Source organism: Pelophylax lessonae, assembly GCF_965119305.1.
Source record: "Pelophylax lessonae genome assembly, chromosome: 7".
In the NCBI taxonomy this organism is placed as follows: domain Eukaryota; kingdom Metazoa; phylum Chordata; class Amphibia; order Anura; family Ranidae; genus Pelophylax; species Pelophylax lessonae.
Window position 1 is genome coordinate 186,777,991 of NC_138774.1, and position 20,816 is coordinate 186,798,806.

The window sequence follows — 20,816 nt, forward strand, 5'->3', positions numbered from 1 at the left end:
GAAGGGGCGGGGCCAGAGTGGGAGCAACTTTGAGAGGGGGAAGAGAAGGGATACATTGTATCAGTGTAAGTTCTCAGAGCTGTGTGTGTATATTATACTGTGTGTATACCACTGTGTACACTATATGGTGTGTGTATATTATACTATGTAGACTATACTGTGTGTGTATATTATACTGTGTGTATACCACTGTGTACATTATATGGTGTGTGTATATTATACTATGTGTGTATACCACTGTGTACACTATATGGTGTGTGTATATTATACTGTGTATACTATATGGTGTGTGTATATTATACTGTGTATACTATATGGTGTGTGTATATTATACTGTGTGTGTATACCACTGTGTACACTATATGGTGTGTGTATATTATACTGTGTGTATACCACTGTGTACACTATATGGTGTGTGTATATTATACTGTGTGTATATACCACTGTGTACACTATATGGTGTGTGTATATTATACTGTGTATACTATATGGTGTGTGTATATTATACTGTGTGTGTATACCACTGTGTATACTATATGGTGTGTGTATATTATACTGTGTGTGTATACCACTGTGTATACTATATGGTGTGTGTATATTATACTGTGTGTATACCACTGTGTACACTATATGGTGTGTGTATATTATACTGTGTATACTATATGGTGTGTGTATATTATACTGTGTGTGTATACCACTGTGTACACTATATGGTGTGTGTATATTATACTGTGTGTATACCACTGTGTACACTATATGGTGTGTGTGTATACCACTGTGTATACTATATGGTGTGTGTATATTATACTGTGTGTATACCACTGTGTACACTATATGGTGTGTGTATATTATCCTGTGTGTGTGTGTGTATACCACTGTGTACACTATATGGTGTGTGTATATTATACTGTGTGTATATGCCATTGTGTACACTATATGGTGTGTGTATATTATACTGTGTGTGTATACCACTGTGTACACTATATGGTGTGTATATATTATACTGTGTGTATATACCATTGTGTACACTATATGGTGTGTATATATTATACTGTGTGTTTATACCATTGTGTACACTATATGGTGTTTATATATGATGTGTGTGTGTATATTATACTGCGTGTGTATATTCTGTGTGTGTATTTACCTATGTGTGCACGTTATACTGTGTGTATTTGTAGCTCTGCCCCCTCTCACACTCTCCTATAGACTGTACATCCTGTGTATAGCTCTGTCTGTATTTTCTTTCCAATATCCTCTATATGTTCTTCACATTTCCAGCCTTTCCTGTACACTGTGTATATATCGTATACCTCCCATGTGGTCTGTGAGTGAGAATTGGCAGCCCTCTATGTAATGTTATATTGTATATGTCCCTGTGTCTGTGTTCTATGACCCACCTCTCATCTCTGGACACACACTGTGTACTGTATACTGTATTTATTATACCACGTTTAGGTGCCATTGAACATGAATGGAACCAAAACATGCATATTGCGATTTGAGATCGCTGGCAGAATCACAGCGATTCCGCCTGAGGTCCCAGAACACCAAAAGTCAATGGAGCCTCATTTTCAATGCTTAACTGAACAAGCTGAAGATAGAAGCTGATTGGTTGCCCTACACAGTGGCTTCAGACTTAAGCCCCGTACACACGTACCGATTGTCGGCCGTAAATATTCGGCCGATTGTAGGCTTGTTAGTATGATGCTGCCGACAGCGCATTTTCGGCCGAAGAGAATCTGTCGTGCAAGCATTAAAATTTTTGTTGGCCGTCACCAGAACGGCCGATTGTTCGCCAGTCAGTACAGAATTCGGCCGACAGACAGCAGATTAGCAAGACTGGGCATGCTCAGAAAAGAAAAAAGACAAGGAAAGTTAACCATCACATGACATCACTTCTGCAGTCGGCTGTTGTTGGCCGACAAAATTTGTGTGCAGTCTTTTGCAGTTTTTCGGCCGACAATCAGTACGTGTGTACGGGGCTTTAGTCTAGTCACTTTTTAGTACATTCTCACCATTGGATCTTACATCATTGTTATATTTCCATTTCTTGTACATGACAATATGTTATTCTTCCATACTATATAACGTCTACCTGGCTCAATTCACTAAGCTATAATACAGGATCTGTACTCTTTGGCATAACTAGAAGCCTGTTTTTATGCTGTATAAGGAAATCATACATTTTATTATAGCAAAGCCGAGGTAAACAGCTTCTGATCCCTGTAATGATATTCTAATGACAGTGGCTGGAATTGAAATGAAAATACAGGCATACCCCGCTTTAAGTCTTTAAGAAATCTTGGTCAGCTTGACATGGCACTACTCCCAAACCATAAGTGACAGGGATACCAAACATAGGGAGCACCGAGAGGGGACCCAGGACTACAACATATCCTATTTGTGGCCGGCCAGCTTGCCTAGGTAATCTTCCATATCATAGTCCTGGATCCCCTTAACATGCTCCCCAAGCTTGGTGTCCTTGTCACATGGTTTGGGAGCAGTGCCATGTCAAGCTGACCAAGATTTCCTATGGAGCTAGGGTATTTACATGCATTGAGAAATTAAAAAAGGTATTGCTTCACTTTAAGTACATTTTCGTTTTACATACATGCTCTGGTCCCATTGTGTACTAAAAGTGGGGTATGCCTGTACTTGAATATGTGATGTATTCCACACAGATATGTCATCACACATAACACTGAGTACACCAAGTCTTCTGTCAACCCATGCACTATCACAGTGATGGCGAACCTTGGCACCCCAGATGTTTTGGAACTATATTTCCCATAATGCTCAACTACGCTGAGTGCATGAGCATCATGAGAAATGTAGTTCCAAAACATCTGCAGTGCCAAGGTTTGCCATCACTGCGGAGTCCTGTATAGCTCTGTAGAAGCCACTTGCATATATGTGAGACTTGCTCAGTAAGTGTGAGAGCCATTTACAGTAAGAATAACCATCCAGCAATAACGATTCCTTGATTTGATTGGTTTACTTATTCCGTGGAGAGTATAATCATTTTTCCAGCAACCTTGTTGGTGTCACTTTTGCACTGTAACAATCTTCCTGCTTTTTCTCCAGGTCAGAATGGATCAAGTGACCCCCGCTACACACACACCATGATATCAAGAAACCTCACCCTTTGACCCCTGGCCTTTCATTTTATTATTATTACTTAATTACTGTTAACCTTATCATGTCTGGACTCAGCACATCCGGAAGGAAAGCCAGGACCCTGATCATCGAAGATGGTAAAGGTTGCTCCTGATATTCTTTTTCTCTTTCTAGTATTGGCCAGCCTGCTCCAGTGCTGACAGTCATTATCAGGTTGAGGGCACAGACACATAAGGGTTGGCTTACTAAATTATTAAAGCTGTTCATTGTGCGTAGTAAATGTTGGTAAGTAAGGTAAACCTGTGTTTACTTTGAGTACCCAATCATGCAAGAGAAGAGGGGGAATTATTTTTGCTAGCACATGACCAGATATTTAAAGTGAACACGGTTTCCCCCTATTTATCAAAGGATAAGTTCACTTTTCAAGAAAAAGTATTAAACTCATATTTTCAGCAGGTAAAAAAAAATGTGCATTTATTATTTTTTGTTGCAGGAGCCAGTAAAGCATTGCACCAGCGATCAGCAGGTCACTGATGCCATGTGGGTCCCCTGCAGACCTGTCCGTGTATCTGCTTGCTCGTATGGGGAAGCCCATGCATTCTAACAGGAAGAAATCAATGAACTAGCATGGCGCTCACATCACTGTGGTAGTTCATTGAAAACTACAAGCCGACAGCTGCAAAGGATGTTGGGGCTTGTAGTTCCTTCATAAACAGGGCTTTGTGTATAAATGACGCACCGGTGTGGGCAGAGCCCCGCACGGCCACTCTGATTTTAAAAAAGTGACAGTACGGGGAACTTCCCCCTGCACTGCTGCCACAGGAAGTGGGGGCAGCGGGCGACAGCTGCAGCGCTGGGAACATGTTACATGTTTTACCCTAAAAACAGACGGAACATGTAGCATGTTCCCAAAGGTGAACTTATCCTTTAACATTTACTTCGCAAAGTGAGCATTTTTATTACTAAGTGAGTAGATTCTTCTTTTTATCAATACATTTCATAGATTATGATGATGTCATGTATTGTCTGTGTGCATCACCTCTACCATTGTAAGGAATAGTAATAAAATGTCATTTAGTTGTATTTGGTCATTTCAGCAGCTCTTCACTTTAGGGCTACAAGATTGTGGGATTCTCTACCATAAGAGGTGGTTTCTGCGGGAAGTATGGTGGCTTTCAAATGACTCTTAGACGTACATCTCAAGGATCAGAACATTAAGGGCTATGTGAGATGATATCAGCCACACACACATCTACACAGGTTGAACTGGATGGACTATTGTCTTTATTCAACCTCACCTACTATGTAACTATGTAATCCTGATAATAGGAAGGACTTCCTACTTTAGAAAGGAAAGAAACCATTTAGGATCATAAAACCAAGGAAACGTTACCAGAATATTGAGCAGTCATTTATATATTCTTGGGCAAAAGACTATATAAAAAAGTGCAGCGCTATTAAAACAATCAGTGTGTATATTAATACATAAAAGCATGCATAATGTATTGAATCAAACACAGTCCCAAGTGAAATTGAGCTGAAATAAACATATAACAACAGTCCCAAGTGGTAATGGTGACAAAAAAGTGTCCAGTTTAGCAGTGAGTGATCACAGTGCCCGGCAGATCCCAACACCAACAGGGAATAGAGATTATATGCGCCCACCAGAAGGATAAGACCCAAGGTACCATAGAGCACCTGGGTCAAACCAGCTTGTATGGTGTAGGTGGGTTATCCAAATCAGTGTAAAGTCCTCGGATGTTCCAGTGTAATCTTGTAGCAGGTATGTCATCACCAGAAAAACTCAATTTCGGCCTGGGGTGACATGGTTGATGCAGCTCTCACAGGTCAGCAAAGGCAGCAGCAGTTCTTACTAATAAGTAGTAGTAATAAGTAGTAAGAACTGCTGCTGCCTTTGCTGACCTGTGAGAGCTGCATCAACCATGTCACCCCAGGCCGAAATTGAGTTTTTCTGGTGATGACATACCTGCTACAAGATTACACTGGAACATCCGAGGACTTCACACTGATTTGGATAACCCACCTACACCATACAAGCTGCTTTGACCCAGGTGCTATATGGTACCTTGAGACTTATCCTTCTGGTGAGCGAAAATAATCTCTTTTCCCTGTTGGTGTTGGGATCTGCCGGGCACTGTGATCACTCACTGCTAAACTGGACACTTTTTTGTCACCATTACCCCTTGGGACTGTTATATATTTATTTCAGCTCAATTTCACTTGGGACTGTGTTTGATCCAATACATTATGCATGCTTTTATGTATTAATATACACACTGATTGTTTTAATAGCGCTGCACTTTTTTAGTCTTTTGTTCAACTTTTTTGTCAGTTGTTTGTGCAAGCAGCTTATTATATGGTTAGCGAAGTATTTTTACTTTTTTCACGATTTATATATTCTTGCCCACTCTATTGTAGACTGTGAACCACCAGATGATGCCAACCCCTTTTCCTTTAAGGAGTTTGTGAAAAGCAAAAGCCGCTCAAAAAACTGTGATGTAGAATCATTGAAGGTAGGTTTGTGGCTTTTTCTTTTTTTTTTCATTGCTAAGGAGTCTGAAAAATGTACTCACCGAAGTGATGGCAGCATTCCAGTCCCCTTCCTTCCTCATGACCTTTTGAACTGGTGGGGGGACTTTTTTTTTAATTTATCATATAAAAAATTTACATTGGGGTAGTTATGCCTAGTACACACAATCAGAAAATCATATGAAAAATAACGCTTTCAAAGCAATCGTCCAGTAATCTGATCGTTAGTACACAGCTTTAAGAGCCGATCATGACAGTTCGTGCAAAATTATGTGAATGGACAAACGCCAAAATTATTCTCGTATGATATTTGTTTAATCAGTACAGTATTCGTCTGAAAAAAATCAAATGACCAAGACCACACATGCTCAGAAACAAGAGAATAGATTACTTTACAAAAGTCAACACATTACATCACTTTCAAAGTTGTATTCTGTCATACAAGACCTCTTCATTTTCGATATGAGACTAACATGCAAAAAAAACAGGCGATCATTTGTTCGATATTCTCACTGTGTGTACGAGGCATTGTTATGCCTTTATTTATAGACACTATGGGGTTGATTAACTAAAACTGGAGCACTCAGAATCTGGTGCAGCTGTGCATGGTAGCCAATCAGCTTCTAACCTCAGCTTGTTCAATTAAGCTTTGGCAATAAAACCTGGAAGCTGATTGGTTTCTGTGCCGAAGTGAGCCTGATTTTGCACTCTCCAGTTTTAGTCAATTAACCCCTATGTTAAATTTTTAAATTTGTTACATTTTGAAATTAACCTGTTTACATTTCACCATATTACTTTATGTTGATTTTAACCACTTCTCATCCAAGGATGTACCTGTACGTTCTTGGGTTTCAGTGGTTATACCCGGATGATGCCTGCACCTACAGGCATCATCTCGGTATCATTGTTTGAATCCGGCAATCCCCTTTAAGGCAGAAGTAATCGGAGTGGCTAATTAGCCACTGGATCACTTCTGTGGAAGGGGGTCCCACCCCCCTCCCGCCATTTCTCCCAGGCTCTCTGGTCCCATTGCGGAGGCCGGGAGCTATGCAACTGGCAACGATGGCTGTCTGGGACAGAGAGAGAGGAACTTGCGTTTCCCTCTCTCTGTAACCCTGGAAACTGGAAGCGACAAGTATTCATCACTTCCGGTTCCGCCCCTTTTGTTTAGCGACCAGAGAAGGGGCCGATCGGACTAATCTCAGTCTGATTGGCTGCATTTTGTATAAAATAAATAATACAATTTTTTAAAGCGTCCTGCCGCACTTACGCACTAATGCGATTGCATACGTTACTCCCGCACGCATATGTAAACGGTGATCGCATTACACGTGAACCATTGTTGGGAACGTCCGAGCGAGAGCAATAATTCTAGCACCAGACCTCCTGTGCCACTCTAAACTGGTAGCCTGTAAAGGCATTTAAAGCGTCGCCTGTGGAGAATTTTAAGCACCATAGTTTGCCGCTATTCCACTGGCAAACACAATTTTAAAGCATGACATGTTGGGTATCTATTTACCCTGTGTGACATCATCTTTCACATTATACAAAAAAATTAGGCTAACTTTGCTGTTTTTTTTTATTTATGAATGTGTTTTTTTTTTTTCCTCAAAAAAATTGCATTTGAAAAACTGCGGTGCAAATACCGTGTGACATAATTGCAACACACACCATTTTATTCTATATGGTCTTTGCTAAAAAAAAAAAAAAAAAATATATATATATATATATATATATATATATATATAAATAAAATGTTTGGGGATTCTGAATAGATTTCTAGCAAAAAAAAGTAGATATTTACACGTAGGAGCAAAGTGTCAGAATAGGCCTGGGAAGGAGGTGGTTAAAGAGAGCCAAGGCAAGCCAGAACATTTACAATTTAACAGCATGTTGCTGACATCCTATTGGATTATTTTGTCTACCTGGTAATACTTGATCACTCCTCCCTTCCCTTTTGTGTAAAATCCTCCAGTCATTGGCATTGTAATGTTCTTGGAACACCTAATTCTGGGACTTCCTTCAAGGTATCTAAGGCTTTCTAATAATGCACAAATTAGGGTTCGAAATTAGGATTTGTATTAATTAAGGTAGTTTAGGTTAGAAATTAAAGCAGAACTAAACCCTCCAATTCTTTTCATCCAAGGAAGCTGCCATCTTGGCCTCTGTTTGATCTGCAACTGCCCTGGTGCTGCACATGTAATCAGTTGTGACCTCACCCATTTGATGGTTTGACAGTTTGGTTGAGAGAACAAGAAAATTTGACATTTAGCATTCCGGCATGCTGGGAATGTAATGTTTTTTTTTTTTTTTAAACCCGTAAATCGATGGGTTTAGTTCCACTTGATTAAACCCCTTGTCCCATCCACTGCGTAATCTCCAAAAATTAATATTGAGAGATATAGCTCCAGACTGGACATCCCACATGGCTACCATGAGGCTGCAATCGTGCAAAGCACAAAAATGCGTGGCAAAAAGCTGCTTTCCAAAGCCCTGATCCATTTATTTAGACTTCTTGATTTTACCACAGTTTAAATGTTTACTGAACTGCTCTGGCAGGTCAGTGGTTGATTCTATCTGCTTCCCAGTCTCTTAAAGCCCAACTCCAGGCAAAATGTTTTTCCCCATGCAGTGGGGCTGTGCCAAAGGGACTGGTCTTGCACTGGGAGGATTAGTTGAGTATATCTCTTGGCAGGAAGCTGTCCAAAAGCCCTGATCCAATTATTTTGACTTCTTGATTTTACTACAGTTTAAAGTTTACTGAATTGCATTTTCACATCATTGGTTGATTTTTAACTGCTTCCCAGTCGCTTTATGCCCAACTCCAGGCAAAGGGATTAGTCTTGGGCTGGGAGAATCGGAGGATCAGGTGGGTATATCGCAACTCTCCGAACCCCTAGACCCAAAAGAGCAGTTAACCCATGCAATGCTCAAGGTTCAGCTTTAAAGTGTAATGTCAGGCAAACTGCTAAACATACAGTTTATATTCCACATAATGAATCCCTCCCGCTCCTCGGAGGTGTTATTCCCACATCTGTTGGAGGTGTTATTCCCACATCTTTTGGTCGTGCCCTAAGATTACAGGTTTTGGGCCAAATGGTTTAAGGACTCCGCCACGGATTCATAGTTACTAAATAGCAGAAAGCCTGGAGATGTCTAGCTAAGCTTGCATCTTTTTCGGGTTTTGTGCGGGTAATTGGGTTCGTTTTAACTCTGTGTGTTTAGATTCTGGTACCGGTACTGTAGGTTAAACAATCACACTATTGCCATTCTGGTGATGCTCCAGCTAAAAGCATTTGTACCATGTATTTCCTAATTATGTCCCCTACGTGGGCAGCACAAGTTTTGTTTCAGTGTCCTTTTTGATTATACTTGTTTGGTACATTAAAACTTTAATAAAAAAAGATTTGAAAAAAAAAAAAAACCACACAGTTTATATACGTATCTGTTTTTACTATTTTATCCATAAAATGATTTGAAATGTTTAATTGTTGTTATAACATCACTCTGCTGAATCTTGGGTGAGCTTTACTGTTTCCTTTGTAATGAATTCAGCGTACACAATGCCTTCCTCCACTGTGCAGGATTAAAACTATTACATTTTTTTCAGGACACCATACAAAGTACCACTCTGATTCCCAAGCCTTGCAATAAGCTGCATTTGAGTCCTGAGTACCAGGAGACATTTTTTAAAGACCCAACAGTTGCAGATGATTTGCTGGATGATGACGAGGACGAGGATGAGGATGGGGATTGGAGAGGAAGTTATCACCCATCAGTTATCGAACAAACGCATGATATTGACACATCACAGGGCAGCTTTTGTGACGCATCATATCAATACTGTGGCATCTCCGGCGGTGATCCGTTTACAACATGGCTGCCTGCCAGAGCGGTCTCTCCTTCTGCTAAGACAGATCCTACTAACGACACTGTTAATTATTCTATGGAAGAGTTGCACTTTCAAACACTGCAGATAAATTATGAGGAGGTAAGTGTCATCTGGCCAAATTCATATTGCTGTTTTTTGGACAAAAATTTTGGCCCCCAACATCCTCAGATTGAGACCAGTTTGTGCTTTACTGTGTTACTTAATTGGCTGCATACTTACTCTGGAAGATTGATTCACTAGATAATAAAGCGTACCTTCAAAAAGCAAGTCAGTTGTGGCAGCTACCATATTACTTTCTTGACGGTTTCCTTTTAAAAATGTAGCCTAAGATGGTCGTATGCATACCAATTTGTGATCGATTTGGTTACAGGCAATTGCAAACAAGTGGTTTATCATTGATTAAAATATCGAACAATGCAGCACATATAGTATTGATCCATATTTTGTAGTCGACTAAAAACATGGATCACAAATACAATCAGTTGTAACTGTAAACAATCACTTAATTAATCTGAATTATTATATGATCTCCAAACAAATGCAAATATCCAATTGATCAGGAGTGATCATCAAAATTCCTCCACAGCCAATCATCTTGGCATAGTTGAAATCAATCAAGAACTCGCTAAATCGATCAAATGGTTTGCAGTTTTTATTAAACTCAATAATTTTACTCCCACTGAATAATCTGTTGTATGACATTATGGATGTGTGTGGCCACCTTTAGGCACACCTCATCAGCATCCCACAAGGAAATTTGGGTACCTCCTGGTTTTGCAGCAGTGGACTCTGTATGGCTGCCACCTCCTAGTCTTTGGGTCCTGTGTGACCTCCATATTCCTAATAAGGGGCCATGTGTGGCCACTATTCATGCACACAAATTTTTTCTCTAACTTGTGTAAGTCTGCAATATGTTATCTCCGATCTGGGAAATTGTTTGGATTGCCTGACCTTCTAGTAATGAAAACAAAAATGTGTGTTGGCTAGTGTGGATAATGCTAGTTTATGGTATATATTCCTTAGTGTGATTTGTCCTCTGTTTGGTGTTTAGCTGCAGCAGGAGAATAATCATCTAAAGGGGAGAATACAGGAACTCCAGGAGTTGAACGAATCGCAGGCAGAAAAGTAAGCAGACACAGATTTAATATACTTGAATATGTTAGTCCAGGGGTGTGGACATTTTTTTAAATAAACTACTTGTTCAAGGGACTAATTTGTGGTCCCAATCTACTTGTCCCTCATGACAATCTACTTGTCCTAATTTAAAAAAAAAAAAAATTCCCAGGATGTAAAATTATGAAGGGTTGATGTATTTTATTAGGCAGAAGTGCTTTTGGGAATGTCTGGGGCTTTTAAAAACAAAAGGGGCTTTATGGGGACATAAACTTTTAATGTTTTTTATTTTTTGCTAGAAAATTTCTTAGAACCTCCGACCATTATATATTTAATTTAAAGCAGAGGCCCTGAGCAGGGGTGTCAAACTCAATTTTTTCGTAGCCTGCATAAGCAATATGTTTCCCCTCAAAGGAATCTGTAAGACTATTTCAATTTATCCAGGGCTTTTTTTTTTCCTCAGAGAATAGGTGCAGGAAAGCAGCCACGCCCCCCCCCCCACCCCAAACCGCATCGAACGATGGGTGAGGACAAGTTGCACAGTGGAAGGATCTTGAAAGTGCAAAAAATACCAGGAATGTGTTTTGTGTGTGTGGAGATCAGAAATGCGCTATGCAGAGTTCAGGGATTTGTTGTGTACAGAGTGCAGGGTTGAGGAGTTTGCTATGCACAGTAAGCAGGGCTCAGCTCGCTTTCACAGGCTGTCCACATCTCACTTCCACCCCTCCTCAGCTCTCAGCCCCCCCTCTGTACCACTCTCCACATCCCCCTCCTCTGCACACATCTACCTCCACAGCCCTCACCTTCCCCTCTACCCTCAAAAGCTTCCCTGCATCCCACCTACCTGGCCTGGCTCTAGGACCTTCTGGCAGTGCAAGCAATTATTGGTCCGCATCTGTGCACCCGGGTACAGATGAGGATCACGGTGCAGCTTACCACGTGATGCCCCATCCCACAATGCACCTGCGTCTCCCTTGTCCCCGCCATGAATGCAGGGCAGCTAGGGATCTGTGAGCCTCTGAGAGGAAAGCTGTCTTTGTAAACACAGAAGGCTTCTTTATTTACATGTGACAGTGGTGAGCTAAGAGCGCAGGGGCCACATTAAATGGCCTGAGGGGCTGGATTCGGTCCGTGGGTCTTGTGTTTGACAGAAGTGCCCTAGAGAATAAGATGGTGGTTGTTGCAGTTTTTTATGTCACATGCTATTTGCGCTGCGTTTTTTTTTCTTAAATGCAATTTTTATTTTATAGGTAAAATAAAAAAGATAAAGTTATGCTGAGTAAATCAATGCTAACATTAAAATTGCGCATGCCCGTGCAACAGCAACAAATGACGTAAATTTTACTATCCATATTAAACGTTTTAAAAGCCTTTACAGGTTCCCACTTTAGATTTACACAGAAGGCCTGGAGCTAGAATTACTGCCCATGATCTGACGTTCACGGTGATAATACCTCACATGTGTCAGACGTTCAGAGCCCATTCACACTAGCGCGACTTGTGAGGCAACTTGTGTTGCCCCAGGTAGCTTGACATAACAAAAGCAATGTTAATCAATCAGTGCCGTCTTAATTGGCACTACTGAAGTTTCTCCGACTTCAGAAAAGGGTCCTGTACTACTTTGAGGCAACCTGTGATCCGACTGTCCCATATACTTCAATGGGAGTTGCCTCCTTATCTTAATTGACACGACTTGTTATCAGACTTTCCAGGAAGAGGAAAGAGATTAGCCAGGCATTCCCCACAGACAAAGTCGCCTGTCTCTTCAAAGTCTCTTCCAAATCTCTAAACAAGTCTCTTCAAAGTCTCTTCCAAATCTCTAAACAAGTCTCTTCAAGTCACAGGGCGACTTTCTGGTAGTGGTAGTGTGAACCAGCTCTCACTGTTTGCATGCACGTGGGACCGATGCGTTTGTTTGCCATTGCTGGCAAACACAGGGGAGGTGGGGGTGCTTTAAAAAAAAAAATAAAAAAAATATATATATATATATATATATAATATTATTATTATTATTATTATTATTTTCTTTACACTGTCGCTTTCAATTTTTTTTTTTTTCACTTTTATTGCTGTCGTAAGGAATGTAAAAATCCCTTGTGACAGCAATGGGCACTGACAGGTACTCTTTATGGAAAGATCTGGGGTCAATAAGACCCCAGTTCGCTTCTCTGCTTCTAAGAAGCATTTGATCATACCAAGATCAATGTAATCAAATGCTTTCCATTTTTAAAAATGGTGCCAGGGAAACTGGAAGTGATGTATGCTCATTGCTTCCTGTTTCCTATATCGTAGAGGCGGACAAAGTGGTTTCCGGTCTTTGTCTGCCTCTATGATCGGCTGGCCGATTGTGTGTCCTGGATGGGACAGGACAGCCTGCAGAAGGCAACGAGAGGAGACATTAGCCGCTCCAATCACTTTTACCAGAGAGCAGCCAGGGCTAAATGTAAAAAAAAAGCTTTGTATGTCCCAAGCGTCGGGTGAAAGTAATTGAACATCCCTGTAGTCTAGTCCACCCATAAGTGATATTTTAGTTCTAGGTGGATTTCATCTCTTCACCCTCCGCTCAGCTTGTTTCAATTTTCATATGCTCTCATATCTCATATGAAGGACCAATAGCATTACATTAACCAGATTAATCTTTTCTTTAAAGTTGCCGTTGCATTTACATGAACACATACCTGTGGTTTTACGTTCTGAATGGTCCCATATTTTCTGCTCCTGTCCTATAATTGGGGAGATCTCTGAGTTGTCATTTCTACATTTGCTGAAATATTTCAGTGAAAGAGGTGGGGCACAGCAGCAAGGAGGAGTTTTATATCATTACTACTCAGCATATTTATAAAGCGATCACAGTAGTGATAACTATAGCGCTTGCAGTGTCCCCTAGTGGGAGAAATTTTAATTCACAATAGTGCTTAATATTGATAAATAGTGATAGTAGCAAATAAATAATTAATTAAATACACTGATAAATAGACAATTAATAAATAAGTGGATAAAAAAATAAACCACTGGTTATTATAGTCCTTCACAGTGTGCAGTGAAAAAAGCTTTCAAATTGGTAAAAAAATAAATAAATCATGCAGTCCAAACACAATTAATATAATAAATTAAGTTAATTGTGTTTGGACTGCATGATTTATTTATTTTTTTACCAATTTGAAAGCTTTTTTCACTGCACACTGTGAAGGACTATAATAACCAGTGGTTTATTTTTTTATCCACTTATTTATTAATTGTCTATTTATCAGTGTATTTAATTAATTATTTATTTGCTACTATCACTATTTATCAATATTAAGCACTATTGTGAATTAAAATTTCTCCCACTAGGGGACACTGCAAGCGCTATAGTTATCACTACTGTGATCACTTTTTTTCATCACCAGCACCCGCACTTTACATAGCAGCTGCAACATATTAATTAAATTAATTTAAATTAATTTATTTATTGATTTAAATCACTAACCACTTTATTTAATCCACTTATTATCTATACAATTAGTATACCAGGTCCTGTTAATATCTCCCTGGCGCGCTAATATATACAATTTGTATATATTTTTTGTACAACTATATTTATAAAGCGTTGATGGCAGCTCCACTGTGGAGGCTAAGAAGTTTGTCTTGCATTCTCTTCTCTATTAATACTAGATAGAAAGAAGGCTTACTAAATTTACAGTATGGAATGAATGTTTTAGGGTTAAAGATCTACAGACAAAGTTGGAGACGAAGATTCTGGAGGAGCAGAAGGAGGCACAGGCCTTGGAGTCCATGGTGCAACAGGTGGAGGCCAATTTGCAAATGATGACGGTTAGTACAAGGGGTCACGTGATGTTTTTGATATACGATTTTGATCAGGTTGCTGAATCTCCTTTCATCTTCCAGAAAAGGGCATCAAAGGCTGAGAATCATGTGACCAAACTGAAGCAGGAAGTGGCTCTTCTCCAGGTAGATGCAGAATGACCGTTCACATCTGCATGATCCAAATTAGGAGCTCATACCAACTATCAAAGCCTCTTACAGACCTTACAAAACATTTTGTGGATGTTATTCAGCCAGCTAATACACTGTCTTAAATTTATGAGCATGAATATGGAAAGAAATAGCTGAATGGTGCTTGATCCCCTAGAATTCTTATTCTTATTACCATTTATTGGTTGACAGTAGTGGTAATGCACATTGTCTCAATGCTAGCTCCTACAAAAGTAAGTAAAAGGGTTTCCAAGGCCACATTAGACTGTGACTGAAGAGAGTGTGTCTGTGATTGAAGTATCAGACCATAGTGTTAAAGACCAAAACTTGTTCATTCCAATAAAAGGTCAGATATAAATTGTATGTAGGGCCATATCATTGAAGTCAATGCAGGTCGCTCCAGGTCGCCCCAAAGTAGTACAGGACCCTTTTTCTAAGTCGGAGCGACTTGTGTCGCTCCTATTAGAACGGGTCCTGTGCTAATCTATGGCAGGCGACCCACGGCGACTTGTCAGGCGACTTAGTCGCCCCAGTGTGAACCGGCTCTAACACACAGTTATTAAAAAGGGTTTTGATATTCTGTGCATCTTCCTGTTTGAGTTTGTGTGTTGACTATAAACCTGTACCTAATTACCTGTGGGTCTCAGAATGGTAGATGAATGTTCCTGAAACTCACAACTGAGGAAGCCACCTGGATGAGTGGTGAAACATCTACAACATTACAGAACAAATGCAGTTGAATGTGACTACTACTATCTATACTGTGATGTAGAAAAAGGGAGACTTTGCCCAGTTACTGCACAGGAAGTAAAGACTGCAAAGTAATAAGGAAATATGGCTGCCCTCATGTACACATAGAATTTGAAATTCAATATTAAAAACAATGTTTCTCAAACATTATTACACACTGATAAGGTTATTTACACTAAGCTAATCACATTCACATGTATAACAAAAAGGGGGAAAAAAGGCCATGCTTTCTCTTTAAAACAATATTAGCAGCTTCTGTAAGGTTAGGAGAAACAGACAGTTTTTAAAAATTATTTTTAACCACTATTTTGTCCTATTGCTACTTCGTTGCCTTTAGATCCAGTTGAACACCTACAAATCAGAGAACGAAGCTTTACGGAAGGGTGAGACAGCCGGAATGAATGCTGTAAAACAAAATGCCAACCTGGCGTTGGAAAACCTGCACAAGGCGGTGAGCGGTGCCCAGGTCTCTATAAGGTAAGCTATAATTTCTGTTCAGATTATTTTACTACATATCATCATCTGCTTTGCTTTTATTTACTGTCATTTATTCTACTTCACAGGCAGTTGGTGTCTGGAGCCGAAGCTTTAAATATTGTGGCACAGCTTTTGAACTCCATAGACAAAATAGCAGAAGTTCATGACGATGTTCTCTAAAAGTTTGACTCCTCTGCCTATGAAAATGTGCCAAAAACCACTGCCTTGTAACAGCCAATCAGGTTTCAGTTGTGCAGGTGTCATAGCAATCGAATGAGATGTCTGGTTAGTTGCCGGTATATTAAACTGGACTCTGAGCCATCAGTATGTGAAAGTCAAAATTTTGTAGATGGCATGAAAATAAGTTCTCTTGGGCTGTAACTTTGCGGGATCCTTGTGAGCTGACATGCTGCATTTTTTAATATCTTAAAGTGTACAATATGGTTGATAGGCACTTTGCAAAGTGTCCACTTCATTTCAACTGGCACCTATTCCAAAATCTGATCTTTATTTTTGTGTATACTAAATATTTTCTGTAATATACTATAATAGTGGCATCTGCATATATGAACAGGTCTGTGGTGTGCTCTCTGCCAACTGGCCAAATATTCAATATGATATTTGTTTATTTTAGAAAAATTGGATTTGGGACATATCTATATTTTACTTTTTAACAAACTTTTCTGTGAGCAAAAAGAGAAAAACCAAAGTGTTTTTTTTTTTTCAATTACAGTAAACCTAGTTAACTTTTAAAAATAATTAAATATTGCAAATACATGTGTAAAATGTCCCATATTTAAGCAGGATTTTACCTATTGACAGCTGTGCTGGCAAAGTTTTGGGCCCCAATGCGACTACTACTTTACAAACATCTATTTACCATATATTGATTGTCCGCTAGAAAGAAGTGAGTGAGAGTAAGTCCCAGCATCCATCTCACTATAAATAGTTTCCTTAGTCCCAGGCTACACAGTTTGCAGAAATATTCTGTAAGGCATACAGTGTTAATTTCCTCGACTAAAATGTTTCATATTTTATATATATTTTTTTATATTTTCAACTAAATTAATACTATTTTAGTCGACTAAAATACGAATAAAAGAATTTAGATGACCAAAATACGACTAAAACTAAAATGACATTTTAGTCAGAAGACTATGACTGAAACGAAATTGAATTTATATCACAACGGCTACATCTGTGTCTGTAGTGCATGTTCAAACCCTAATACCATTAATAATAAACATGTTATTCGATTTTTACTCCAGGAGTATATTAAGTTTGGCAGTTCTAAAGAAATAATGCATTAAAATGCAACTAAACCCATTATATTTTAGTCCACTAAAATGCATTGGAGATTTTAGTCGACTAAAATTAAAACAACTCAAATGACTAAAATACGACTAAAACTAAAATGGCATTTTAGTCAAAAGACTAGAACTAAAACGAAGTTGAATTTTGATGTCAGAATTAACACTGAAGGTATATCTATTGGTGTGTTGTGGTTTTCTACCCAGTGCTCCTGTACAAGAATAGTCCATACTATCAGTTTGAAACCTTCCCAGTCTGGTTAGCCACAAAATATCATATCTTACTGTTCAAATTAGGGATTATATATATATTTTTTTTCTATATACTCACCTGTTACCTCATTAGGTACACCTTGCTAGTACCAGGTTGGACCCTTCTTTTTGCCTTCAGAACTGCCTTAATTCTTTGTGGCATAGATTCAACAAGGTGTTGGAAACATTCCTCAGAGATTTTGGTCCATATTGACATGATGGCCTCACAGTTACTGCAGATTTGTCGGCTGCACATCCATGATGTGAATCTCCCATTCCACCACATCCCAAAGGTGCTCTATTGGATTGAGATCTGGTGAGTGTGGAGGCCATTGGAGTACAGTGACCTCATTGTCATGTTTAAGAAACCAATGGTGAGATGATTTGAGCTTTGTGACATGGTGCATTATCCTGCTGGAAGGAGCCATCAGAAGATGGGCACACTGTAGTCATAAAGGGATGGACATGGTCAGCAACAATACTCAGGTAGGCTGTGGCATTTAAATGATGCTCAATTGGTACTAAGGGGCCCAAAAGGGTGCCAAGAAAATATCCCCACACCATTACACCACCAGCCTGAGCCGTTGATACATGGCAGGATGTCAGAGAATGATATATCCAACCCTGTGTAAGCTCTGACACCCGACATAGAGAATGATATAACCAACCCTGTGTAAGCTTCGACACCCGACATAGAGAATGATATATCCAACCGTGTGTAAGCTCCGACACCCGACATAGAGAATTATATAACCAACCCTGTGTAAGCTCATTCACAGAGAATGATATATCCAACCCTGTGTAAGCTCTATGTCAGGTGTCAAAGCTTACACAGGGTTGGTTTTATCATTCTCTGTCGGGTGTTGGAGCTTACACAGGGTTGGTTATATCATTCTCTATGTCGGGTGTCGAAGCTTACACAGGGTTGGTTATATCATTCTCTGTCGGATGTCAGAGCTTACACAGGGTTGATTATATCATTATCTATGTCAGGCGTCATTGCTGGTTGGGCTTTGCCAATAGCTGCTGAGGACCAAGCACTGCATCACGGTAGGAGGTCACATGCTCCCCACTACCCCGAGGAGCCAGTTATTTGCTATGGCTCCAGTATGGTAGCAGAGGAGCACAGCGAAAGGGTCTCCATTTAGACAAGAGTCTTTTTAAAGCAACTCTGCCAGGTTCTAAAGTTTAAAAAAAAAAAAAAGCTCACTGCAAGAGAAAAGGCTGAATACTCCCCTTATGTCTCCAGGAGCTGTGGTTCCATCCTCAGACCCCTAATCACTGTAATGAAGGAAGGAACCTCAGCTTGCAGCAGGGAGTACAGGGAATGTTTGGCTGCATGTTTTTAGAACCTGGCAAGGTTCAAACTGTAGTAGTGGGGTATAGTAGAGGTGCCACACTCTTTCCATACTGGGGCCCTAATTGTGCAGGGTAACGGGCCAACTCTGTAATTACGTTGACTCCTTAAAAATTTTATTTTCCATTGAATGCACCCACAAATGGATTGTAGGACTTTTGGATCCTAAATTACAGGGTTGTCCCTAAGATTTGTATAGCACAAGCAACATTAGAGCAGAACTTTACCCATTTTTGCTAGATCCTCTCTCCTGCCTTTCCCCCTCCCCTTCCCCTCTTGCACGTTAATGAAGAAAAAATCTATTGTCTTGCAAACTGCGTCCTGGTATGTGTGATGTAGCTATTCCTGGAGCGGTTTCCAAGATGTCACTCAAGCGCAGACATGCTGCTGTCATTTTAGGACAGGGACACGTGATGGGGATTGTTTTTCAGGGTTTAGGCAGAGTGAAGTTCCTCTTTATTGGCTGATTTTCCTAAACATTACCTGAGGTTTAATAACCTACTTTATACTGCAGATTGCTTAACTCAGGTTGATGGATTTAAACCCTTTTGGGACCACAATACAACTTTTAAAAAGCTTTAAGTCCAAATGTAAAATGCCTTTTGCCATGAGGTTAACGAACCTTGCAGCACATAGTTAGCAATGGGCATCTGTGTGCTCCTAGCCCCACTCAGTCAATCAGAAAATGTCCTCCTAGAATTATTGTCAGATGAATGGACACATGACTAAAATTCAAGAGATTCTGGCCACCTAAGGATTATACAGCACTGTGCTCCATCCATAGGAGTGGTAAGGATGATCTATCATGTTGGATGCACTTTATAGCTAGATTCACATTTTATGTGCTTTACCAGGCGGCTGCTACAGGCAATAAGCAGTTTTCCCTTCTGCATAAATCAACTGCATTGTACTTTTAAAGTGTACCTGTCAGGATCAAAATATTAGAGCTTCCATTTTTTTACTTGTTAAAGGTACTGGCATCCTGACACTGGCTTTACTACTCTGTTATGCAGGATGGGATCGCAGGCTTCACTGGCTGCATACTTGTTTCAGATTAACTGATTAACAGATTAACATAGGGAACAGCCACAGAATGTATGTCTTTAACAGCATGTAAGGAGTGGCAGCTCCCATTTTTTAGTTATCTTGATAAGTACACTGTAATTTACTCTTATTATATTTGATGGGAATCCATCATGAAGCTTTACACCTTTCTGAGAGGCCTTTCATGGAAGCTGACCCTTTCTTCCAGTCTGTGTATCTGTTAAGAGAAATGACCGTAGGTTCTGTTTAATAAGGCATTGTATAGGTTGCTAACCCATAAGGGGGAGATTTACTAAAACTGGTGCAGCTGTGCAAAGTAACCAATCGGCTTTTAGAATTTTTCACAGTTTATTTAAACAAGATGAAGTTAGATGCTGATTGGTTACTATGCACAGCTGCACCAGATTCTGTGTGCACCAGTTTTAGTAAATCTCCTCCATAGTGACCAGTCTTCAGCTTTAAGGCCCGTACACACGATAAGAAAATCTGTAGGGAAAATTTGTCCGACGACCGATCTGCCAATTTTTGGATTGTTAGTATGGTGCTTTCGACAGCTAACTCCGACTTTTCGGCTGACAAAATCCTGATGTGCAGGCTATAAAATGTTGTTGTCTGTAATACAACGTCAGATTTTCATCTCATTAGTACAGATTTCGACAGAAAAAAAACATAAGAGCAAGACTAGGCATGCTCAGAGACGAAAGAACACATACAAAGCAATCCAACACATGACATCACTTCTGAAGTAGAATTCTGTCGTACGGGAAAATTCGTATGAAAATAACCTCTTCACTTTCCACATCAGACTAGCATGCCACAAAAAACGGACGACAGATCGTTGGATAATCTGATCGTGTGTACTGGGCTTTAGTTGTAGAAGCCAGGGCCGGAAAAAATCATTTCTGATGGAATGATGGCAGTGTTACTGAAATTTACACCTTGGATAGAGGGGAAATATTTGTATGGTGATGGACTT

At 39.8% G+C, this 20,816-nt stretch overlaps 2 protein-coding genes across 2 annotated transcripts in view; both read left to right on the forward strand.

Moving 5' to 3' along the window:
• The window catches only part of SEC16A (SEC16 homolog A, endoplasmic reticulum export factor), a 440,683-nt gene that overhangs the window by 213,651 nt on the left and 206,216 nt on the right, over positions 1 to 20,816 (forward strand). The window lies entirely within an intron of this gene.
• ENTR1 (endosome associated trafficking regulator 1) lies at positions 51 to 16,579 on the forward strand. Its single transcript, XM_082264559.1, has 9 exons — positions 51 to 65; positions 3,088 to 3,257; positions 5,560 to 5,654; positions 9,281 to 9,661; positions 10,614 to 10,687; positions 14,377 to 14,488; positions 14,564 to 14,626; positions 15,738 to 15,877; positions 15,964 to 16,579. The coding sequence occupies exons 2-9, from the start codon at positions 3,203 to 3,205 to the stop codon at positions 16,055 to 16,057; spliced, it is 1,014 nt and encodes a 337-aa protein (XP_082120685.1). The 5' UTR covers positions 51 to 65; positions 3,088 to 3,202; the 3' UTR covers positions 16,058 to 16,579.